Below are 25807 nucleotides of genomic sequence, written 5' to 3' on the forward strand. Positions count from 1 at the left end.
ACGAGGATCCTGCTAATGAACCAGCTGGGAATCCATGGATTGACCCTCCCTCTGCAATTCCTCCACCCCCAGTGCATTAAAGCGTATTCAGTCTGGAGATAGATCCCGTGTGTGTGAGGTTGATTAGCTCCTCCTGAGTAGGAGAGAGAGAGCGTGTTGGTGCGATGGGAGTTGTGTTGAGATAATGGGGAACAAAGATCACATCGGGGGTAAATGCTGCTCTGGTGTTTGAAGAGGCAAATGACAAAGTGCAGAGATCACACTCTGCACCCAGAGATATGGAACGCCGGAGTCCTGACTCCCAGCCTCTCCGGTCTAACCAACTAGACCCCAATGCCCTCCAAGATCTGCAACAGAACCCAGGCGTCTTGACTTCCAGCTCACATGTCTCTAACCCTTAGACCCCTCTCGTCCTCAGACAGGGGATAACACCCAGGAGTCCTAACTCCCAGCCCCCCTCTGCTCTAACCACTAGATCCCACTCTCCTCCCAGTCCTTGGGAGAGAACCCAGGAATCCTGACCCCCGGCCTCTCTGCTCTAACCCACTAGCCCCAATCCCCTCCTGGATGGTGCTCACTGGACTGTGAGGAAGAACTGTACACACCAAGGAGTCGAAGGAAATTGGTGGTTTATTGATGATATTTGTGGGCCACTATACAATACAAGCCACTGAGACAGATGTTTTCTCAGCCAGCTGGCAGGGTATGGGGAGGAGGCGAAGTGGGTATAGGGATAAGGAGAGTGCCCCAAATGCACACAGCACCCACTCCCCATGACCCCATTCCCTGCACAGATCTCCTCTGAGGGGCAGGGACTCTGTGGTCCAGTCATTCCTCAGTCTCCCTGCTCAGGAGCTGGTGGAGTTTGGGACAGGGGCCCTGACCCACCTGGGGGTTGGGCTGAGCCTCCACAACTCAGTGCACACTGATGGGAATGACAAAATCTGGAACCAGAGCCCTCGAGAGAGAGAGAGTAAAGGCCCCATGTCCCTTTCCCCATCCCCTGAACCAGCTGGTTCCCCCTTCCCTGCCCCTCCCCACATCAGATCCAGCCTCCCCTAGAGGAGAAAGGCCCCTGTTCAACCACCTAATCATTGTCCCAGTAAGCGGGGCTGGTGGCACAAACCCCGAGAGCACATGGGCTTGGCACAACTGTTGCAAAACGCCCATCCCCTGGAAGGGCAAGCCCGCCAGATCCTGACTTCCAGCATGCCCTATGGCTCAGTTCTCTCAGTTCAACTCAGACCTCAGTTGAAGAAGCATTGAACCATTATTTCTCCCATCGTTAACTGCTGTATCTATTATTATTTCTCCTGCTCTGACAGGGTGAGTGGCACTTTGCACGCGGGCTGGACTGGGCCGTGCTGGGTTTATAATCTGGATAGGCAAAGAAGGAAGTGGGGTTGGGCTTGTGGCTCGCTCAGACCTAAAATCTGGGGTCTGAAGCCAGCTATGGTTGTGAGGAAAGTTGAGGGGCGGGGAGACTAGGAGTAGGTTTAAGGGTTACAGGCTTAAGAGTTAGAGTCAGGTAGTCAGATTTGGGGAGCCAGGTTATAATTAGGGTGTTAGGGTTGGGGAATGGAGCTCAGGGGTTGCAGGTCCCGTGGGCTGTTAGGGGTAAGTATTAATACATGTGTGAGTGGCAGTGTAGACATTGACCCAGGGAGCCAGGACCCGGCTTCGTGGACAATAAACCTGGCTGAGCGCCTTCGCCACCGGACTGAGCCTGTGGTCTTCGTTTGCGAGTAACATCGAGCTCTGCTGAATGAACATGCTGCAGTATCTTCGAAGGACATTGCAGCTCCCGGGACAGAAGCACCGAGTGGCCTCAACAGGGTTACTAATGACGATCCCACCTACGGCACTTAGCCATGCTGGGTAGGGCTCTCGAGGCCTGCTGAACCGGCGATCTGCACAGAGCTGCACAGGGCACGGAAAGAACACGCACACACAAGTCAACTGATTACCCAACGTGTGACTTGTTTGGATCAACAGAAGAACGAACAGGACGAGGATGCATTAATTAGCCCCAGGGGAAAAATTCACCTAATCTCTATTCACTCCTGACACACAAGCCCCTGGCTATCCCCTCACTGCCCTGGGCTTCCCCTCTCCCCACAGCTCCACCGACACTCCTCAATCCCAATCTGATCCCCCTGCTATCACGGCTCTGGGCTCCATCCCTCTCCCCCAGCTCTGCCGATCACCATCAGTCTCCTCCTGCAAACCCTGCCCCATCCAAGCCCTCACTTCTCCCCACTCCCCACAGATCCTGAGCCACAGCCTCTTGATTTCCCAGCTGTGGGCTTCCCCCCTCCACAGCTCTGCCAGTTCTCCGCAATCCCACCCAGCAGAAACTCCCCTGCTCTCTTGCTGCCCCAGATATCTATGCTAAATCTCCTTAGCGATATTAGGCTTGGAAAGATTACAATACATCGGTACACTTCATAATACATCGATTTCACTGCGCACACACAATCTGATGGAAAAATATTTCCATTGATAATCAATGAAATGTACAGATACTCAAAATAAGGAAAATCCCGCTTGAAAATGTATTGAAGTTCAACTTACTTTATATCTTTTGAGAGGGGGGGGTTGACAATTGATGTTTTACAGTGCATGAAACTTTAACTTATTGGCTCTCACCTGCCATTAAATAATTGTCTGACCTGCCCCCAGAATTTCCCAAAAGCTGAAATTAATAAAAATTGAAAAAAAATCCTTTAAAACGAACTTTGATATTATCCATCAAAATTATAAAGAAATAAACGTTGACTTCTGCCACGCCAAAGTAATATGCAGTCAGCATTCTGCCATGACTCACCCAACTTGGGTCAACAGTGACCAACTTGTGACTAGTGGTGGCAACTAGAAGAAACAAAACCCCTATTGCCAAATGAGGTTAAGAAGCAGCCCAGCACCTTCAGGCAATTTCAGACCTACTCCCACCCTCCCAGGAGGAACAAAGATGCCCAGAGCTGTCATTAATGATCCTGACTCAATCACATGATGTCAGAACCAGGATCTCACCTGGAGCGGCTCTCCCAAGCTAAGAGGGCTGCAGCAAGGGCAGGATTTGAAAGGGAGACCTCGGAAAATCTGCAGATGCTACAGGGAGCTGGGCAGCGGTGCTGTCCCCAGACAGATTTCAGAGGGGTAGCTTTCAGATGTGTATCAGCAAAAACAACAAGGAGTCCTAGTGGCATCTTAGAGACTAACCAATGTATTTGGGCATAAGCTTTCGTGGGCTATAACCCACTTTATCAATGCATGGAGTGAAAATACAGTAGGCAGGTATAAATATACAGCACCTGAAAAGATAGGAGTTGCCTTAGCAAGCGCGGGGTCAGTACCAACGAGGCCAATTCAATCAAGTTGACAAGAAGGCGTCTGGCATTTGGATGTGCCCTACCACAGGGACGCATTCACTCACTAGGGTCCTCTCCCCTCACAATCTGTGCTGACCTCCATACCCCAGCGTGGCATTAGGGGAATCAATGCAGCAGGGAGGGGTGTGGGGACTCACTAGGGGGCGCCCTCCCCTTGGAGTCAGTGCAGACCCAAATGCCCCGGACTGGTGCTGGGCTACAGCAAGTGCTCACCTGCTCATTAGCCATAAGCCCCGCTTGTCACTGAACATCCCCAGGCACTATCCTTCCAGGGTGGGGAATGCGCCTGGGTCCCCTGGCTAAACACCCCCTTTACTTCTTCCATTTTGCCCCCTACCCAAAAATCAACACTGTGCTTTCTTTGGACACAGGATCCCCAGTTCATTTCCTGTTACCCAGCTGCCCCTCCGCAGAGGTGGCTGCAATTCAGGGATCACGGCCCTTCAGGCCCTAGACCTCTCACCCTGTGAACCCAACTGGATCTCTGTTCCCAAAGCCCTTGACTCCTCCCCTGCAGCTCCACCCAGTCGGCCCCAATCCTCCTTCCCCCGTGTGTGCACAGCCCAATGAGAACATGGATTTGAGGATAAATAAGTCCCCGTGGCTGCTCCCTGACTGTTAATCTTGCTATCTGAGGCATCCACCCAGCTCCCATTCCTGCTGAGACGCAAGACACGACTGTGAGTGTGCCAAGGAGAAGGGCAGGTGAGTCTGTGCTACCCGGGGCCCCACTGGCTCAAAGATAGGGACAGAGGGGTCCAGGGAGTGAATGAAGTGGAAGAACAGCAGGAATTGGGATCAGTCTAGGCAGTTACCCACCTAATACCCTTTCTACAGACCCCATTCTCAGAACTGGGGAGAGAACCCAAAGAGTCCTGCCTCCCAGCACCCCCTGCTCTCACTCACTGGTCCCCACTGCCTTCCCAGAGCATAAGAACATAAGAATGGCCCTACTGGGTCAGACCAAAGGTCCATCTAGCCCAGGATCCTGTCTTTGCACAGTGGCCAATGCCAGGTACCCCACAGGGAATGAACAGAACAGGGAATCATCAAGTGATCCATCCCCTGTCGCCCATTCCCAGCTTCTGGCAAACAGAGGCTAGGGACACCATCCCTGATCATCCTGGCTAACAGCCATCGATGGACCAATCCTCCATGAATTTATCTAGTTCTTTTCTGAACCTTGTTACGGTCTTGCCCTTCACAACATCCTCCGGCAAGGAGTTCCACAGGGTGACTGTGCGCTGTGTGAAGAAATACTTCCTTTTATTCATTTTAAACCTGCTGCCTATTAATTTCATTGGGGGACCCCTAGTTCTTGTGATATGAGAAGCAGTACACAACACTTCCTTATCTACTTTCTCTACACCAGTCATGATTTTACAGACCTCAATCATATCTCCCCTTAGCCATCTTTTTTCCAAGCTGAAAAGTCCCAGTCTTATTCATCTCTCCTCATACGGAAGCCGTTCCATACCCCGAATCATTTTTCTTGCCCTTCTCTGAACCTTTTCCAATTCCAGTATCGCTTTTTTGAGATGGGGCGACCTCATATGCACACAGTGTTCAAGATGTGGGCATACCATGGATTTATATGAAGGCAACATGATATTTTCTGTCCTATTTCTGCCCGGTAGCAGGACTCTTGACTCCGGTCCCACAGTGGTATAACCCACCATACCCCATTCCCTATCCAGAACCAGTGATAGAACCCAGGAGCTCTGGCTCCCAGAGCCCGACACTCTAGCCCACTAGACCCCACTCCCTTCCCAAAGCTGAGGATAAAACCCAGGAGCCCTCAATCCCAGCCTCCCTCCCATCTCTAACCACTAGATCCCACTCCCCTCCCAGAATGAGAGTCAGGATTGATGCAGAGCAGGGAACACAGCAGGGAGCCAGAGCATGGGTGGAACCGACAAGGGGGTTCTATTTGCTAAAGGGGATCCATGCTGACATAGGGAGCATCCTCCTGCTGTCTGGATTTAGGTGGCTGGGATTGGATGGGACCCAGCACCCCGTAGAGGGGACAGACCATGTATCCAGTTCCCTATAACTCCCTCTGCGGGGGTTTCCCTTCCAGCTGCCGCGATGCTGGGACTCCTCCCCACTTTCCCCTGCCTGCTCCTCCTCTCCCTGCTGGGCTCCAGCTCTGGTTCCGATGACGATGGCACCGTGGTGCTCACCACCAGCGGCCCCATCCGGGGCAAGCGCCTCCAGGTCGGCTCCAGCACAGTGACGGCATTCCTGGGCATCCCCTACGCCGAGCCCCCCGTGGGGGCCTTGCGTTTCCAGAAGCCAATTCCCCACCAGCCCTGGAGCCACGTCCTGGAAGCCTCTAGCTTTGGCAATATGTGCCACCAGCCTCTGCTCACTGGTTACCCTCAGACTGAAACACAGACATTCAAAGTGCCACAGTCTGAGGACTGCCTCTTCCTCAATGTCTGGGTGCCCCATCCCCGTCCCTCTCCGCCAGCCGCCATCGTCACCTGGATCCACGGTGGTGGGTTCTTCACAGGGGCAGCCTCACTCGACATCTATGATGGGCGCTTCTTAGCCGCCACTGAGAATCTGATCGTGGCTTCCATGAACTACCGGCTGGGGGCGCTGGGCTTCCTGTCCCTGCCCCCGGCCGCCCCGGGGAACGCCGGCCTATGGGACCAGCGACTGGCGATGCGCTGGCTGCGGGACAACGCGGCCGCCTTCGGTGGGGACCCGGCCCATTTCTTACTCTTCGGCCACGATGCTGGGGCTCGATCAGTCGGCTTCCACCTCCTCTCCCCGGGGAGCCGGCCCCTCTTCACCAGGGCCGCACTGCAGAGCGGAGCCCCGAACGCACCATGCGCTTGGATTTCACTTGAAGAGGCCAAGGCGAGAGGCCAGAGGCTGGGCCAGCTGCTGGGCTGCTCCGATGGTAACAACACGGCCCTGGTGGCCTGCCTGCAGGGGAAGGAACCCGGGGAGTTCCCCAAACACCAGTTCTCCATCTTGAACCGCAAGAAGCAGCTGGGGCTCCCCTTTGTGCCGACACCAGATGGAGATTTCCTCCCTGATACACCACCAAGACTCCTGCAGGGCAGGCACGGCCAGCCAATACCCATCGGGCTTGGTTTCGTCACCAACGAAGGATCCTACATATTATACTTTGCTGCCCCCGGCTTTAACCTGGAGAACGCCAGCTCCATCGGCTGGGAGGAGCTGCTGCAGGTGGTGAGGCTGATAGTGCCAGGGGTGCCAGACAAGGCCATCCAAGCCATGGCACGGTGGTACATCCAGGAAGGGAAGAAGCAGGGAGAGGCACAGTACCGATGGGCCATGGAACAAATCGCTGGTGACTATGTAGTTGTGTGCCCGGTACTGGAGATGGCAAGGCAACAGGCAGAGGCTGGAAATCCTGTGTACACCTACCACTTCGCCCACCGCAGCAGTGGCTTGTCTATACCTGAATGGATGGGGGTGCCACACGGCTCTGAGATCCCCTACGTGTTCGGGACCCTGGCATCCGTGGTAGGATCCAACCACACAGAGGCTGAGGTAGCGCTGAGCCGCAGAGTGATGCAGTACCTTGCGGTGTACGCCTGGAGCGGGTAAGGCAATCCCCCACAATCCTCTTGTCCCCCTGATCCAGAAGACTGGGAGAAAGCTAATGCCATGCCAATTTATAAGAAGGTTTAATGGGATCACCTGGGTAATTATAGGGTCTTGATAAATTGGAAAAGGTCCAGAGAAGAGCCACGAGAATGTCTAAGGGATTAGAAACCTTGCCTTATAGCGATAGACTCAAGGATCTCAATCTATGTAGTCTAACTAGGAGAAGGTTAAGGGGCCTGTCATAAATATAAAGGGAAGGGTAACAACCTTCCTGTATGCAGTACTATAAAATCCCTCCTGGCCAGAGGCACAAAATCCTTTTCCCTGCAAAGGGTTAAGAAGCTCAGGTAACCTGGCTGGAAGCAAGCAATCCAACTCCATCAGAATCAGTAAGTACAAGCAAGGGAATGCATTAGCTTATTTTTGTTTTGGCTTGTGATTTTCTCTGTTCTGAGAGGAAAGTGTATTTCTGGTTTTCTTTTTGTAACCTAAAAGTTTGGCCCAGAAGGAAATCCTCTGTGTTTTTGAATCTTTTGTTACCCTGTAAAATTATTTTCCATCCTGATTTTACAGAGGTGATTTTTACCTTCTTTTTTTTTAAATAAAATCCTTCTTTTAAGAACCTGACTGATTTCTCTATTGTCCTAAGACCCACGGCTTTGGGTCTGTGATCACTTTGTAACCAATTGGTCAGGATATTATTCTCAAGCCTCCCCAGGAAAGGGGGTGTAAGGCTTGGGGGGGATATTTTGGGGGAATAGGAACTCCAAGTGGCCCTTTCCCTAATTCTTTGTTAAATAACTTGGTGGTGGCAGCTTACCCTGATAGGGCGGCATCCTCGTTGAAAGGACAAGTGAGAGATGCCATTTTAAGTAAGAGCAAAACTAGACACTCCCTTCCAGTTCAGATCCTCCTATCTATGCCCCCACATTCCCTGGCCATGTCCCCCTGCACCCCGTATGTTGCTCTGCTCCCCACACTACTCTGACCTGTCTGTGAGCACAAAGGATGTCCATCTTTGCTGAGGGAAGGCTGGTTTCAGACCCATTGCAAACAATGGAAAACAGTGGCCATCTTCCCTAGAGGAAGTCTCATTTTACAATGGCAGCCATTATTACTCAGGGCCGCCTGTGGCTTCAATTTCATGGAGAACAACGAAATAAAGTGGCCAAGTTTATAAAGGGCAACCTGTAGCATCACCCCATATGAAAAGACTGGGAGGCAGCACCCATCTTAACTGAGGGCAGCCTCTGGCTCCACTCTCATTTGCAGCAACATGGGATGGCAGCCATTTTGGAAAGAGGCCAAACCCCTGCATCTGGGATGTTAGACACCAGCTGGGGCACATTCCTGTCCCCACCAAGCCACAATACTAACCTAAGTGAGGCATGTTCATTTTCCATGCAGGAAACCCATGGTGGGAGAGGATAGCGGGAAGCAGTGGCCCACCTACGACCCCGCAAAGGAGAACTTTGAGCGCATCAGCCTGAAGCCGCCCAAACCTGAGAGGGCATTACCCGTCTCACGCTGTGAATTCTTGGCATCATTGCTGTCAGAGAAACCAAAAGTCCCAGGTGAGCATCAGCGGGATGAGAGGATGGCAGCCCTAGAGGGGAAAGGCCCCGTCTCTCCCCACCCCTCTCAGCCATCCAGGCCCCCAACCCTTGGGCTGGATTGGAGATGGCTCCCCTCCAGCAGCAAAAGATCCCAGCTCACATTCCCTTTTCCATGGGATCTTCTGGTCTCCTAGATTCTCCTGTCTGGGGGAGAACTTGCATATCCTGGGAACTCCAGATCCCATCTGCTGTGGGGCAGCCCCAGGCTCTACCCCATCTTCTCTTCCTCAGCCCCTCTGGGTAGGAAGATGACAACCTTGTTTCCTCTCCATCGGCTCCCCACGTAGCCCCCATTTCAGGGGAGGAGGCATGAGCTCAGACAGAGGGATTCCCGGTAGGGTGGCTGGGGATGAAGCGATGGATCTGAGGACACTGCGGGCTGAGGGTAAGTGGCCTGTAATGACACAGAAGAGAAAGGTGGCAAAGAAAGAATGACATACAGCTGGCTCTCGGGAGGGATGCAGCCACTGTGTAACTGTGTAAGACAGGGATTGAAGGAGAATCGAATAGTCACTGGGAATCCCGTGTGCCAGGGGGCCGCTTATGGGAGGCAGAACAGAAGCTTCCACGTTGGACCCTGGGGTCACAGATGCTGCAAAACTCGGGATCTCTAGCAGAACAGCGTTCCCCACTGCTAGAATATATTACTGGGGGGCACTAAATGTGGGGGGACAGCTCCCTCCTGACTCCCCCCCAAGCCGCTCTTTGCAGAAAAGCACCCCCTAGTGCACAGAGATTAGCACTGACCGTAAGAGATGAGCATCCCATACTGAGCCTTTGCAGCACCTGGTTTCCTCTGCAGATCTCCTCTCCTGTTTACAAGTAGACAAACCCCCGCAGAGTCTGAGCTCCTCCCCACTGCTGTTAACCGCACTCATTGTGTGTTCCACAGGAGAAGACCTGCCCAGCCTGGGGGGCCATGAATGAAGAGCTGAGCAATTACAATCCCCTTATGGGGGGAACCCTCCATGCAGACCAGAGGATCCAGTTCCTGTTAGTGCCTGCCAATTCATTAACGAGGATCCTGCTAATGAACCAGCTGGGAATCCATGGATTGACCCTCCCTCTGCAATTCCTCCACCCCCAGTGCATTAAAGCGTATTCAGTTTGGAGACAGAGCCCTGGTGTGTGAGGTTGATTAGCTCCTCCTGAGTAGGAGAGAGAGAGCGTGTTGGTGCGATGGGAGTTGTGTTGAGATAATGGGGAACAAAGATTACATCGGGGGTAAATGCTGCTCTGGTGTTTGAAGAGGCAAATGACAAAGTGCAGAGATCACACTCTGCACCCAGAGATATGGAACGCCGGAGTCCTGACTCCCAGCCTCTCCGGTCTAACCAACTAGACCCCAATGCCCTCCAAGGTCTGCGATAGAACCCAGGCGTCTTGACTTCCAGCTCACATGTCTCTAACCCTTAGACCCCCTCTCGTCCTCAGACAGGGGATAACACCCAGGAGTCCTAACTCCCAGCCCCCCTCTGCTCTAACCACTAGATCCCACTCTCCTCCCAGTCCTTGGGAGAGAACCCAGGAATCCTGACCCCCGGCCTCTCTGCTCTAACCCACTAGCCCCAATCCTCTCCTGGATGGTGCTCACTGGACTGTGAGGAAGAACTGTACACACCAAGGAGTCGAAGGAAATTGGTGGTTTATTGATGACATTTGTGGGCCACTATACAATACAAGCCACAGAGACAGATGTTTTCTCAGCCAGCTGGCAGGGTATGGGGAGAGTGCCCCAAATGCACACATCACCCACTCCCCATGACCCCATTCCCTGCACAGATCTCCTCTGAGGGGCAGGGACTCTGTGGTCCAGTCATTCCTCAGCCTCCCTGCTCAGGAGCTGGTGGAGTTTGGGACAGGGGCCCTGGCCCACCTGGGGGTTGGGCTGAGCCTCCACAACTCAGTGCACACTGATGGGAATGACAAAATCTGGAACCAGTGCCCTCGAGAGAGAGAGTAAAGGCCCCATGTCCCTTTCCCCATCCCCTGAACCAGCTGGTTCCCCCTTCCCTGCCCCTCCCCACATCAGATCCAGCCTCCCCTAGAGGAGAAAGGCCCCTGTTCAACCACCTAATCATTGTCCCAGTAACCGGGGTGGTGTCGCAAACCCCTAGAGCACATGGGCTTGGCACAACTCTTGCAAAACGCCCATCCCCTGGAAGGGCAAGCCCGCCAGATCCTGACTTCCAGCATGCCCTATGGCTCAGTTCTCTCAGTTCAACTCAGACCTCAGTTGAAGAAGCATTGAACCATCATTTCTCCCATCGTTAACTGCTGTATCTATTATTATTTCTCCTGCTCTGACAGGGTGAGTGGCACTTTGCACGCGGGCTGGACTGGGTCGTGCTGGGTTTACAATCTGGATAGGCAAGGAAGGAAGTGGGGTTGGGCTTGGGGCTGGCTCAGACCTAAAATCTGGGGTCTGAAGCCAGCTATGGCTGTGAGGAGAGCTGAGGGGCGGGCTGACGAGGAGTAGGTTTAAGGGTTACAGGCTTAAGAGTTAGAGTCAGGTAGTCAGATTTGGGGAGCCAGGTTATAATTAGGGTGTTAGGGTTGGGCAATGGAGCCCAGGGGTTGCAGGTCCCGTGGGCTGTTAGGGGTAAGTATTAATACATGTGTGAGTGGCAGTGTATAGAGTCATAGAATCATAGAATATCAGGGTTGGAAGGGACCCCAGAAGGTCATCTAGTCCAACCCCCTGCTCAAAGCAGGACCAATTCCCAGTTAAATCATCCCAGCCAGGGCTTTGTCAAGCCTGACCTTAAAAACCTCTAAGGAAGGAGATTCTACCACCTCCCTAGGTAACGCATTCCAGTGTTTCACCACCCTCTTAGTGAAAAAGTTTTTCCTAATATCCAATCTAAACCTCCCCCACTGCAACTTGAGACCATTACTCCTCGTTCTGTCATCTGCTACCATTGAGAACAGTCTAGAGCCATCCTCTTTGGAACCCCCTTTCAGGTAGTTGAAAGCAGCTATCAAATCCCCCCTCATTCTTCTCTTCTGCAGGCTAAACAATCCCAGCTCCCTCAGCCTCTCCTCATAACTCATGTGTTCCAGTCCCCTAATCATTTTTGTTGCCCTTCGCTGGACTCTCTCCAATTTATCCACATCCTTCTTGAAGTGTGGGGCCCAAAACTGGACACAGTACTCCAGATGAGGCCTCACCAATGTCGAATAGAGAGGAACGATCACGTCCCTCGATCTGCTCGCTATGCCCCTACTTATACATCCCAAAATGCCATTGGCCTTCTTGGCAACAAGGGCACACTGCTGACTCATATCCAGCTTCTCGTCCACTGTCACCCCTAGGTCCTTTTCCACAGAACTGCTGCCTAGCCATTCGGTCCCTAGTCTGTAGCTGTGCATTGGGTTCTTCCGTCCTAAGTGCAGGACCCTGCACTTATCCTTATTGAACCTCATCAGATTCCTTTTGGCCCAATCTTCCAATTGGTCTAGGTCCTTCTGTATCCTATCCCTCCCCTCCAGCGTATCTACCACTCCTCCCAGTTTAGTATCATCCGCAAATTTGCTGAGAGTGCAATCCACACCATCCTCCAGATCATTTATGAAGATATTGAATAAAACCGGCCCCAGGACCGACCCTTGGGGCACTCCACTTGATACCGGCTGCCAACTAGACATGGAGCCATTGATCACTACCCGTTGAGCCCGACAATCTAGCCAGCTTTCTACCCACCTTATAGTGCATTCATCCAGCCCATACTTCCTTAACTTGCTGACAAGAATACTATGGGAGACCGTGTCAAAAGCTTTGCTAAAGTCAAGAAACAATACATCCACTGCTTTCCCTTCATCCACAGAACCAGTAATCTCATCATAAAAGGCGATTAGATTAGTCAGGCATGACCTTCCCTTGGTGAATCCATGCTGGCTGTTCCTGATCACTTTCCTCTCATGCAAGTGCTTCAGGATTGATTCTTTGAGGACCTGCTCCATGATTTTTCCAGGGACTGAGGTGAGGCTGACTGGCCTGTAGTTCCCAGGATCTTCCTTCTTCCCTTTTTTAAAGATTGGCACTACATTAGCCTTTTTCCAGTCATCCGGGACTTCCCCGGTTTGCCACGAGTTTTCAAAGATAATGGCCAGTGGCTCTGCAATCACAGCCGCCAATTCCTTCAGCACTCTCGGATGCAACTCGTCCGGCCCCATGGACTTGTGCACGTCCAGCTTTTCTAAATAGTCCCTAACCGCCTCTATCTCCACAGAGGGCTGGCCATCTCTTCCGCATTTTGTGATGCCCAGCGCAGCAGTCTGGGAGCTGACCTTGTTAGTGAAAACAGAGGCAAAAAAAGCATTGAGTACATTAGCTTTTTCCACATCCTCTGTCACTAGGTTGCCTCCCTCATTCAGTAAGGGGCCCACACATTCCTTGGCTTTCTTCTTGTTGCCAACATACCTGAAGAAACCCTTCTTGTTATTCTTGACATCTCTGGCTAGCTGCAGCTCCAGGTGCGATTTGGCCCTCCTGATAACATTCCTACATGCCCGAGCAATATTTTTATACTCATCCCTGGTCATATGTCCAACCTTCCACTTCTTGTAAGCTTCTTTTTTATGTTTAAGATCCGCTAGGATTTCACCATTAAGCCAAGCTGGTCGCCTGCCATATTTACTATTCTTTCGACTCATCGGGATGGTTTGTCCCTGTAACCTCAACAGGGATTCCTTGACCCAGGCATTGACCCAGGGAGCCAGGACCGGGCTTCGTGGACAATAAACCTGGCTGAGCGCCTTCGCCACCGGACTGAGCCTGTGGTCTTCGTTTGCGAGTAACATCGAGCTCTGCTGAATGAACATGCTGCAGTATCTTCGAAGGACATTGCAGCTCCCGGGACAGAAGCACCGAGTGGCCTCAACAGGGTTACTAATGACGATCCCTCCTACGGCACTTAGCCATGCTGGGTAGGGCTATCAAGGCCTGCTGAACCGGCGATCTAACCACTGGGATCTAGTGGTCGACCTGAGTTGACCACCTCAAAGAATTCTAGTAGATTAGTGAGGCATGATTTCCCTTTACTGAAACCATGCTGACTCTTCCTCCACAAATTATATTCATCTCTATGTCTGACAATATTGTTCTTGATTATAATTTCAACCAGTTTGCCCAGTACCAGGACTCTTGACTCCGGTCCCACAGTGGTATAACCCACCATACCCCATTCCTTTCCCAGACCTGGGGATAGAACCCAGGAGCCCTGGCTCCCAGAGCCCGACGCTCTAGCCCACTAGCCCTGCCTTCCCAAAGCTGAGGATAGAATTCAGGAGTCCTCAATCCCAGCCTCCCTCCCAACTTGAACCACTAGATCCCAGTCCTCTCCCAGAATGGGAATCAGGATTGATGCAGAGCAGGGAATACAGCAGGGAGCCAGAGCATGGGTGGAAAGGACCAGGGGGTTCTATTTGCTAAAGCGGATCCATGCTGATGTAGGGAGCATCCTCCTGCTATCTGGATTTAGGTGGCTGGGACTGGAGGGGACCCAGCACCCTGTAGAGGGGAGAGGCCACGTATCTCGTTCCCTATAACTCCCTCTGGGAGGGGGTTTCCCTTCTAGCTGCCGCGATGCTGGCACTCCTCCTCGCTTTCCCCTACCTGCTCCTCCTCTCCCTCTTGGGCCCCAGCTCTGGCTCCGATGACGATGGCACCGTGGTGCTCACCACCAGTGGCCCCATCCGGGGCAAGCTCCTCCAGGTCGGCTCCAGCACAGTGACGGCCTTCCTGGGCATCCCCTACGCCGAGCCCCCCGTGGGAGCCTTGCGCTTTCAGAAGCCAATACCCCACCAGCCCTGGAGCCAGATCCTGGAGGCCACCAGCTTCAGCAATGACTGCCTGCAGTCTCCACTTACTGGTTACCCTGAGGCAGAAACATGGACACCCAAAATGCCACAGTCCGAGGACTGCCTCTTCCTAAACATCTGGGTGCCCCATCCCCGGACCAATGATATGTTCTCCATGATTGTCTGGATCCATGGCGGGGGGTTCTTCTCAGGTGCAGCCTCCCTCGACATCTATGATGGGTGCTTGTTAGCCGCCACCGGGAACATGATCGTGGCCTCCATGAACTACCAGCTGGGGGGCACTGGGCTTCCTGTCCCTGCCCCCGGCCGTCCCGGGGAACACCGGCCTGTGGGACCAGCGACTGGCGATGTGCTGGCTGTGTAAGAACGCAGCTGCCTTCAGTGGAGACCCAGCCAGCTTCCTCCTTTTCGGCCTGGGCGCTGGGGCTGCGTCACTTAGCTTCCGCCACCTCTCCCCAGGAAGCCGGCCCCTCTTCACCCACGCAGCGCTGCAGAGCACAGCCCCAAATGCACCATGGGCTTGGATTTCACTCAAAGAGGCCCAAGAGAGAGGCCAGAGGCTGGGCCATCTGCTGGGCTGCGCTGAGACACGGCCCTGGTGGGCTGCCTGCAGGGGAAGGAAGCAAGGGAGTTCCCCAAACACCAGTTCTCTGTGTTGCTCCAGAAGGACCTGCTGGCGTTCCCCTTTGTGCCGACACCAGACTGGGATTTCCTCCCTGATACACCACCAAGACTCCTGCAGGCCAGGCACAACCAGCCTATGCCCATCGTGGCCGGTTTCACCGCCAATGAAGGCTCCTACATGCTTATCTATGGTGCTCCCAACCTCAACCTGGAGAACGCCAGCAATGTTGGCTGGGAGGAGCTGCTGCAGGTGGTGAGGCTGATGGTGCCAGAAGCCCCAGAATTGGCCATCCGAGCCGTGGCAGAGCGGTACTGCAAGGAAGGGGAGGGGCAGGGCGAGGCACGATACCGATGGGCCACGGATGAAATTGCTGGCGACTACCCTTTTGTGTGCCCGGTAGCCGAGGTGGCTAGGCGAGAGGCAGAGGCCCGAAGTCCTGTGTACGCCTACTACTTCACCCACCGCACGAGCGGCTTATCTACACCTGAGTGGACGGGGGTGCCATACGGCTCTGGGCTGCCCTACCTGTTCGGGACCCTGGCGTCCGTGGGAGAAGCCAACCACACACACACGGAGGCCGAGGCAACGATGAGCCAAACGATGATGCAGTACTGCGGGAAGTTTGCCGGGAGCAAGTAAGGGAATCTTCTTGTGCCCCTGAGGCAGCCCGGGAAAACAGCTAGCCTGTAACTCTTTGGCCAAGTGTCCGTAACATACAGGAAGACCCGACTCAGAGCCATGGCAAAGAAGGGGTCCCTTTGAAACATAGCTAATCTGTTTGGTTGAAGCCCTTGATCGAGAGCTGAACTTACTTCAGGGAGGTAAAATCTGACCCCCTGATTCCAGGGTAGGGCTAATTCCCTTCTTCCCTCACCAGGATGTCCGTGATCCCATGAACACAACCATCCTCGTTCAAGGAAACAAGGTTTTTAGCTAGGAGCTAGTACTCTCAAAGCTCTGCCTGCTCTTTCCCAGCCCTGCCACACAAACTCAGGGGATGTCTCTGCTACGGAGACTATACGGGCATGGCTACACCAACTATCAAGTAGATGCAGCCTGCACCAGCCAAAAGGGTTTTTCCAGCAGTGGAGCAGCAGTCATATTTGTGGGTTTTCTCACATCTCTGACTGAGTTAAGAGTGGCAACTTAACTTTTAAGCGTACACCAGGGCATAGATACAAAGATACACTCCCTTATGTCAAAAATAAGCAAGCAAAACTCCAAAAAAAAATCTCTTCAACATTCCCCATTCTAGTCCTATCCACGCATCTTGGGTCCGTTGTTTCCTAGATTAGGGAAGGGACGGCAGCTATACAAAAAAATAACAATAATAACAATATACCACACATGGAAGAAATGAGAATTTGATAGCAATGAATATAAATCAGACATTAGCAATTGTAGAAAATTGAGGAGGGAATCAAAGAGTCACAAGGAGAAATCTATGACCAGTGGAGTTAAGGACAATAAGGATTTTTTAAAATGATAGTAAGAACAAAAAGAATCCTGATAATGGGATTAGTCCATTACTAGGTGGAAATGGCAGAATTATCAATAGTAATGCAGAAACGGTGGAAGTCTACAATAAATAATTCTGTTCTGTATTTGGGGGAAAAACAGATGATATAGTCTCATCATATGGGGATGACAACACTCTTTCCATTACACTAGTATCTCTGGAGGATGTTAAACAGAAGCTACCAAAATTAGACATTTTTAAATCAGCAGGTCCAGATAATCTGAATCCAAGAGTTTTAAAAGAGCTGACTAAGGAGCTCTCTGGCTCATTAATGTTGATTTTCAAAATATTTTGGAGCACAGGGGAAGTTCCAGAAGATGGGAAGAAAGATAATGTCATGCCAATTTATAAAAGGGGTAAATGAGATCACCTGGGCAATTATAGGGTGTTGATAAATTGGAGAGGGTCCAGAGAAGAGCCATAAGAATGACAAAAGGATTAGAAAACCTGTTTTATAGTGACAGAATCCAGGATCTCAATCTATGTAGCTTTACTGAGAGAAGGTGAAGAGGTCTATAAATACCTACCTAGGAACCAAATATTTAGTAATGGGCTTTTCAGTCTAGCAGAGTAAGGTCTGACATGATCTAAAGGTGGGAAGTCAAAGCAAGATAAATTCAGACTTCAAATAAGATATACAGAGGAATTAATGATTGGAACAATTTTCTAAGGGTCATGGTAGATTCTCCATCACTGATGATTTTTAAATTAAGATTGCATCTTTTTCTAAAAGATTTGCTCTAGGAATTGTTTGGGGAAACTCCTGTAGCCTGTGTTATAGAGGAGGTCAGATGAGATGATCACTATGGTCCCTTCTGGGCTTGGAATCTATGAATCTAGGAAGGGCCATTGTCTACCCTTTATCCATGTGTTCTCACACCTGCCACCCTGTTCCCATCCCTGCAGTAACACAGCCAATGTGACACATATTGTGAGCTCTACACATGGGAAAATCCCCAACTGTGCAGCATTGGGCACTGCATGGAGTGCCTGGGACATCTGCAAATTACACCTACTAGCAGGATGGTGCCCCTTCTACTTCCCCATCTACCCCACAGGGGGAGCGGGGGAGCTGCATATGCAGATTAGTCCAGGAAGCTGGCCTCTGTTCCCCTACTTTGCCTCCAGAGGGAGCCAGAGAGCAGCTATTCCCACAGGCCACCTCCACCATCTTTCCTCCAGGCCACGTCCCTGCTACTTGCAGGCCTTCAAGCAGAGGGAAACCTTCTAAACTTAGGGCAGCCTGTGGCTATTGGCTCCTTTAAGAACAATGGCAGGTGGTGGCCATCTTTCCTAGGGACACCCTGGCTGCCACGTGAAAGGGCTCTAGGCAAAAGGCAGCTGACTCAGGACAGCTTGTGGCTTCAATCTCATTGACCACATTGGGAGATGGTGGCCATTTTTGGTTAGGGTAGCATGTGACCTCATCCTAGTTGGACGGACAACTGAGAGGCGCCATCTTAAGTGAGGACAAATGGTGGCTTCAGATTTCCTTCCAGTTCAGATCCTCCTATCTATGCCCCTATGTTCCCTGACATCCCAGTGTAATTCCCTGTCTCCCCACACACACACACACACACGCATGTTACTCTGCTCCCCACACTGTCCCTTCCTATGTCTATGAGCACAAAGGATGCCCATCTTCCCTGGGGGAAGCCTGGCTTCAGTCCCATTAGAAACAATGGGGAACAGTGGTCATCTTTCCTAGGGTCAGTCTCACTTTACAAAGAGCCGTAGCCCAATGGCAACAATCATAAATCAGGGCAGCCTGTGACTTCCATGTCAACAAGATCAATGGGGACATTACTCAGCTTTATAATGGGCAACCTGTAGAGTCACCCCATATAAAGAAAGTACAAGGCAGCAGCCATCTTAACTCAGGGCAGCCTCTGGCTTCACTCTTATTGGGAATAAGGGATGGCAGCCATTTTGGAAAGTGGCCAAATTGGCTCCTAATGACCCCTGCAACTGGGATGTCAGACTCAAGTCAGAGCATGTTCCCATCCCTGCCCAGGCCTAGTACTAATCTCTGCAGAGTGTGTTGAATTTCCCCACAGGATCCTCAAAGAGATAGGGGTCAGTGGGAGGCAATGGCACCCCTACAACCCCACAAAGCAGAACTTCTTTCGCATCGGACTGGAGCCGCCCCAAGTCAAGGAGACAGCCCCTGCCCACCACTGCACGTTCTTGGCAACACTGCTCACATAGAAGCCGAGCTCTATTGGTGAGTATCAGAGGGCTGAAAGGACAGCGGCCCTAGAGGGGAAAGTCCTCATGTCTCCCCACCCCTCTGACTGTTAAGGAAAAGTTAGCACATGTGACTCCATTTTGGTTTGGGGCCCACCATTGTTTAAATGCCAGCACATCATACACCAGGAGGAGTAATCCTTAGATATTGAATCCCTGTGAAAATCCTCCTCCTTGTCTCCAGCCTGCCTTGACTCCCAGTATCTGGTTTTTGTCAGTCTCTAACTCCCTGTCTCTTGGCCTTGATGTGAGGCCTCCCATCCTGATAATAAAAGTTACTGATGCATAGCTTTAGGACCATGCTGTGTAATTAACATACTGGTATAGCACGAGGAATGCACCAAGCAGGGATAGGTGGTAGATAAGACAAGGGTTTGTTTATTAGCTAAGGTTTCCGATGCACGAGAGCAACATGCTTTGCTAAAAAGTATATAACCTTTGTATAATCTGCATTCAGGGTCCCCTCCTGGCTAGCAGGGGGGCACCACGCTCAAGCGTAATAAACTTAGTGTCTTTTGGGAACTCTGCAGTTGTGGACTTTGTTTCTGTGCCTCAGCCTAGATTCGAACTGTGCGTGTCCTATCAGGTATAATTCGCAGCACTGGTGTGCGTGTCCTATCAGGTATAATTCGCAGCATTTGTGTGCGTGTCCTACAAGGTGTAATTCGTAGCACTTGTGTGCGTGTCCTACCAGGTGTAATTCGTAGCACTTGTGTGCGTGTCCTACAAGGTATAATTCGTAACATGACCCAGCCAGTCCTAGAGGAGAAAGACTCTGAATCATATTCACATTTCCATGGGATCTTCTGGCCTGCTAGAGATGCCCCTTTTTCCTGCCTGGGGTAGATCTCTTGTCCCCTGGGAACTCCAGAATCCATCTACTGTGGGGCAGCCCCAGGTTCGGCCCCATCTTCACTTGCTCAACCCCTCTGAGCAGGACAATAACACCCGTGTTTCCTGTACCAGCCAAACTCCATACACACCCCTTTCCAGTGGAGGAGGCATGAGCTAAGACAGGGTGATGCCTAACAGGGGTGGGTGAGGATGGAGGAATGGATCCAAGGACAGAGGGGGCTAGGGGCAGGTGGCCCATAATGGCACTGAAGAGAAAAGAGGCAGTGAAAAAATAACACACAGCTGGCTCTGGGGAGGGGCATGGCCATTGTGTAACTGTGCAGCACAGGAAGTGAAGGAGGATCCAAAAGAGGCTAGGAATCTTTTATGCCAGAGGCGGAGGGGCTCTTATGGGAGGTAGAGCAGAATGTTGCACATTGGACAGTGGGGATCACAGATGCTGGGAAACACAGGACCTCCACCAGCACAGCATCCCATACTGCTAAAATATAGCAGTGGGGGAGCACTGTCTGTGCGGGGACAGCCCTCTGATGATCCCCCCATGCTGCTCTTTGCAGCAAAGCGCCCGCAAGTGCACAGGGATTTGCACCGACTGCAAGGGGTGAGTATCCCATACTGAGCCCGTGCAGCACCTGGTTTCCCCTGCAGGTCTTCCCTCCCATCTGCGACTAGACCAAACCCTGCATAGTCTGAGCTCATCCCCACTGCTGTTAACCCCACTCGCTCTGTGTCCTGCAGGAGCAGACCCAAGAAGACATGTCCGGTTCAGGGGGCTGTGAATGAAGAGCTGAGCACTTACAATCCCCTGACAGGCGGAACCCTCCCTGCAGACAAGAGCATCCAGTGCCTGTTAGTATCTGTTGATTCATTAACGAGGCTCCTGCTAATAAACTCCCTTGGAATCCATGGATTGACCCTCCTTCTGCAACTCTTCCATATACAGTGCATTAAAGATATTCAGTCTAGAGACAAAACCCTGGTGTGTGATGTTGATTAGCTGATCCTGAGCAGGGGAGAGAGAGTGAGTGTGTTTGTGTATGTGTGTGTTTGTGTGTGTGTGTTTTGGGGTTAAATGTTGAAATAATGAGTTACACAGATTACATTGGTGGGGAGGGTGAGGAGGTTAAATGATGCTCTGGGTTTTCACAAGGCAAATGACAAAGCCCAGAGATCACACTGTGCATTCAGAGCTAGAAATGAATCCCAAGAGTCCTGACTCCCAGCCTCCGCTGGTCTAACCAACTAGACCCCGATCCCCTCCCAGAGCTGAAATAGAACCCAGGCATCTTGGCTTCCAGCTCACACTTGTCTAATCCACCAAATCCCACTCTCGTCCCCAAGCTGAAGATAATTACTCTTTGGGGAGTTCTGTGCCAAAAAATTAAAAATTCTGTGCACATTATTTTAAAATTCTGCAAAATTCTGCATATTTTATTTGTCAAAGTAACACAATATAATCAGACGTGTTTCAATTATTTTGGTAATTTATCTCAAAATACCTGTCAGCAAGTATGTCTGAAACAATACAGACAACAAAAAAGATTCAGGAAATGTTTTTTGACAAATCATTTCCTTAGTAAGCATATTAATGCAGAACTTTGAGTAATAATTCATTTAAACTACAACGCAGAAACAAATTTCCCGCCCACCCCCAGAAGCAGTTGAAAGGCTTGGGGGAATCAGGGGTAACAGAAGAGCTAAGGGAGAGTGAAGTAATTGCTGGAAAGGAGCCTGTAAAGGACTTGTAAAGGATTGTTGGGAGTGGGTGGGAGAAATATTGGACAAGTGTTTTGGGGGGCAGGGAGGGATTGTTAGGGAGTTGGGGAGCCTCCCCCATGCAGAGCCTGGCTGACCCCTTGGCTCTCTCATGTAGTCAGGCACATCTGCCCCTGTCCCCATATGTCCCTGCACCCCATCCCCCCATCCCCACGTGTCCTTCTATCCCCACTCAGCCACTGTCCTCCACCCATGTGTTCCTACACCCTCTCCCCCTGTTCCCATTTGGCCCTGTGCCCCCATTCAGCCATCCCCTCCCCCATGTTTCCCTGTACACCCTCCCCCCTGTCCCCATGAGGCCCTGTGCCCCCTCTCAGCCACCTCCTTCCTCCATGTGGCCCTGCACACCCTCCCCATCCCAATGTATCCTTGAACACCCTCCCCGCATCCCCTTGTGGCCTTGCACCCCTACTCCAATTCAGCCCCTGCTCCAGTTTCTCCCCCCTTCCAGCTGTTATGAACCCCTGTCTGTGCCCCCCCCCAAGAAGTTCCATGTGCCCCTCGCTGTCTGTCCCCACATATACCATGCCTCCTGACCTGGCCCCACTGGCAGGGCATTGTGAGGAAGGAAGCCTCTTCTCTTCCCTCTCCCCACCTGGGGCTGGCCAATGAGTGGATGCTTTCTGTTCTGGCACCACAGAGGATCCTAGTGGGCAAAATGCACAACTGCAGCAGAAAGCATTTTCTGTTGCGGGGATGGGGGTGGATTCTGCGTGGCACATGAATTCTGCGCATGTGCAATAACACAGAATTCCTCCAGGAGTAGATAATACCCCGGAGTCCTAACTCCAAGCACCCCCTCTGCTCTAACCACTCCCCTCCCATTTCTTGGGATAGAACTCAGAAGTCCTCTCTCCCAGCCTTCATGATCTAACCCACTGAACCCCTTCCCCTCCTTGCTGGTAATCAGTGGATAGTGAGGAAGAGCCGTACACACCAGCAAGTCTCAGCAAATCAGTGGTTTATTTATAACACTTGTGGGCCATTATATGATACAAGCCACAGAGACAGGTTCTTGCTCAGCCCTTAGCCTCCCTGCTCAGGGGCTTGTGGGGTTTGGCACAGGGGCACCTGCCCACCTGAGGGCTGAGCCTCCACAACTCATTGTGGGAATGATCAACTCCGGAACCAGAGTCCCCACTCCCCCGAGGGCAAAGACCCCATGTCCCTTTCCCCATCCTCCTGAGGCAGATGATTCCCCTTTGGGGGGCAGGGAGAGGGGCTCAGACACCCCCTAGTGGGATAGGGGACAGACTGTCAGAGGCAAAGAGAGCAGGGAAAGAGGCTCAGACCACCTTAGAAGGGCAAGCCCTCCAGATCCCCACTTCTAGAATGCCCTATGGCTCAGTTCTCTCAGATCTCCTCGGATCTCAGTTGAAGCAGCATCAAACCACCATTTCTCTCATCATTCACTGCTGCCTTTATTATTATTTCTCTGGCTTTGAAAGGGCAAGTGGGGTGAATCAGATGGGCTGTGCTGGGATGGGTTTACAGTGTGGATAGGCAAGGAAGGAAGTAGGGTGGGATTGGAGCTGGCTCAGACCTAAAATTTGGGGTCTAAAGCCAGCTATAGTTGAGAGGGGGTTGAGAAGAACTGGCAGGCGGGGTGTCTCGGGGTAGATTTAAGGGTTAAAAGTTTAAGAGTTAGAGTCAGGTGGTCAAATGTTGGGACCAGAGTTATAATTAGGGTGTTAGGGTCAGTTTTTGGAGCTTGGCGGATCCAATTCCAGTTGGATGTTAGGGTTAAGTGGTAGGGTGGCTGGAACTGTTACGTTCAGGGTTAGGGTGATGCAGATAAGGTTACAGGAGAGGCAACAGGCTTGTAAAGTAGGACAGGGCGTGGGGTTGAATGGTGGGGTTCTTGGTTAGCATTAGTGGGGATGGGGTAGAGGGCAGAGGTGGGGACAGGATGAGAGGGCTGGGAGGCTGGGTTAGGTGGCAGGGTGATAGGGTTGTGGGATAAGAGAAGCATAATAGGGTTACAATTAGGGTGTAGAACAGGGGTCTCAAACTCAAAGGACCACGAGGGCCACATGAGGACTAGTACATTGGCCCAAGGGCCGCATCACTGACCCCACTCCACCCCTTCCATGAGGCCCTGCCCCTGCCCCACCTCTTCCCACCCCTTCCCTGCCCCCATTCCAACCCCTTTCCTGAAATCCCCACCCCAACTTCACCCCCTCCCTGCCCCCAGGGTGTGCAGGAGGAGTGCAGGGTGCAGCAGGGGGCTCAGGGCAGGGAGTTGGGGTGCAGGAGGGGTGTGGGGTACGGCAAGGGGCTCAGGGCAGGGGGTCCGAGAGCGGGGTGCAGCAGGGGACTCAGGGCAGGTGGTCGGGGTGCAGGACGGGTGTGGGGTGTGGCAGGGGGTTCGGCTGCAGGAGGGGTTCTGGGGGCAGGCTCCAGCCCATGCACCGGGAGCAGGGCAGGCTCCCCACCTGCCTGCCCTGCCCCTGCGCCGCTCTGGGAAGCAGCCAGAACCTGGTGGGAGGGCCGGGGGGACACAGGGGTCTGTGTATTGCCCTGGCCGCGCCTCCAGGCACCACCCCCCGCAGCTCCCATTGGCTGGGAACGGGGAACCGCAGCCAATGGGAGCTTCGGGGGAGGTACCTGGAGGCGCGTCCAGGGCAACACACAGACCCCTATGTCCTGTCCCCCTCCCATCCTCCTCCTCCTCCCCCAGGTCCCGGCCACTTTCCAGAGCGGCAAGGGGGCAGGGCAGGCAGGCAGGGAGCCTGCCCTGCCCCCAGTGCAGGCTGGGCCAGGCCGGAGCCTCTGTAGGTAAACGCCGGGGGAGTTGGCGGGCCGCAGAAAATAACCCCGCGGGCCATGTGTTTGAGACCCCTGCTGCAGAATAAGGGTTGGTCGACAGGATTAAGGGATTGGCTTTGGGCACTAGCAATTGGGCGGGTTAGGTTTGGGGTTTCAGTGTTAGGGTTAGGGCTATGGATATGGGGTTAAGGCAAGAGTGTTAGCATTAGGGCTATTGGTATGCGGTTAAGAAATGAGTGTTAGGGTTTGGGTTTCACTGTTAAGGTTTCAGAGTAGCAGCCGTGTCAGTCTGTATTCGCAAAAAGAAAAGGAGGACTTGTGGCACCTTAGAGACTAACCAATGTATTTGAGCATGAGCTTTCGTGAGCTACAGCTCACTCCATCGGATGCATACTGTGGAAAGTACAGAAGATCTTTTTATACAGACAAACCATGAAAAAATGGGTGTTTACCACTAGAAAAGGTTTTCTCTTCCCCCACCCCACTCTCCTGCTGGTAATAGTGTGATGACTGTGATGACACTGCAGAACTGGCCTGGCTCAGGGGTGCAGGTGTCCCCATTCGGCATGCAACCAACCTGGGGGATCGCAATGGTGCACTCCCGGCACTGCAGGCCCCCCGCAGTGGGTACAAATGGGCACAGAGAGAGCGTCAGAGAGATGGACAGAATGGGGGAAAATAGAGAGATGGAGGATGGAGAGAGGTGCTTGCCTATCTGCACACAGAGCCCTATCTGCAGTGAGCTTATCCCTGGGGGTACACGCTGCAGAAGAATCCCCCAGCTGGCCCTAGGAGCTAAGCCAGCCAAAGCTGTCCCCGAGTCTCTGCACAGGCCGAGCCAAGCCACCCCTCCCCCAGACTTACCCCCCAGCACAAGGAACAGCAGGGCAGTGGCTGTGAGGAGCAAAGCCCAGGCCATGCTGGGCTACTCCAGGTCACTGGCAGACGCTGGGGCCAGGGAGAGATGATACCCCGACAGTATTCCTGATTCCTGAGAGAGAGCAGATTTGGTTCTAAGGCATGGGAACCGCCAGTGCAGGAATTTCCCAGAGGGGGAATTATACAGGGAAAGGAACTGTCCCTTTTTGGATCAACAGGAGAATAAACAGGATGTAGGATACATTAAATTAGCCCCAGGAAAACTCTTTGCTGACACCTATTTACTCCTGATTCATAGCCCCCAGCTATCCCCTCACAGCCCTTGGCTCCCCACAGCTCCGCTGATGCTCCTCAATCCCGACCCCCAGCCCTCTGCTATCCCACCCCCTAGGCATCCCCCACAGCTCTGCTGATACCCCTCAATGCAGATCCACAGCCCCCTGGTAACCCAGCTCTGAGAACCCACCCCCCAAAGCTCTGCCAATGACCCTCAATCCCAACCCACAGACTCCTGCTAACCCCTCCCTCAGCTCCCCCAGACCTCATGGCTCATCCAATGCCTGTCAGTCCTGAGTCCTGCCCTCCAGCCCTCTGCTATCCCGGCTCTGGGCTCCCCGCACAGCTCTATCGGTAACCCTCAACCCCAACCCGCAGACCCTGCTGTCCCAGCCCTGGACTCCCCCATTCCTGCAGCTGTTAGTGTCCCTCAGTCTCACGC

The 25807-nt window shown here is 52.5% G+C and overlaps 1 protein-coding gene and 1 pseudogene across 1 annotated transcript; both read left to right on the forward strand.

Moving 5' to 3' along the window:
• Positions 1–4038: 4038 nt before the first annotated feature.
• On the forward strand, positions 4039–9523 carry LOC140897530 (acetylcholinesterase-like). Its single transcript, XM_073310247.1, has 4 exons — positions 4039–4097; positions 5473–6976; positions 8388–8554; positions 9489–9523. The coding sequence occupies exons 2-4, from the start codon at positions 5481–5483 to the stop codon at positions 9521–9523; spliced, it is 1698 nt and encodes a 565-aa protein (XP_073166348.1). The 5' UTR covers positions 4039–4097; positions 5473–5480.
• Positions 9524–14183: 4660 nt separating this feature from the next.
• On the forward strand, positions 14184–20448 carry LOC140897531 (acetylcholinesterase-like; annotated as a pseudogene).
• The last annotated feature ends 5359 nt before the right edge of the window (positions 20449–25807 follow it).

This window comes from Lepidochelys kempii, chromosome 14 (genome assembly GCF_965140265.1).
Source record: "Lepidochelys kempii isolate rLepKem1 chromosome 14, rLepKem1.hap2, whole genome shotgun sequence".
Lineage (NCBI taxonomy): Eukaryota > Metazoa > Chordata > Testudines > Cheloniidae > Lepidochelys > Lepidochelys kempii.

What these genes read in the sequence shown, in the direction of transcription:
- LOC140897530 (XM_073310247.1), top strand. Translation starts at nt 5,481, where the DNA reads ATGCTGGGACTCCTCCCCACTTTCCCCTGCCTGCTCCTCCTCTCCCTG. An exon ending in GCGGTGTACGCCTGGAGCGG is followed by an intron (nt 6,977 to 8,387) that starts GTAAGGCAATCC and finishes TTTTCCATGCAG; the next exon opens with GAAACCCATGGTGGGAGAGG. An exon ending in AGAGAAACCAAAAGTCCCAG is followed by an intron (nt 8,555 to 9,488) that starts GTGAGCATCAGC and finishes TGTGTTCCACAG; the next exon opens with GAGAAGACCTGCCCAGCCTG.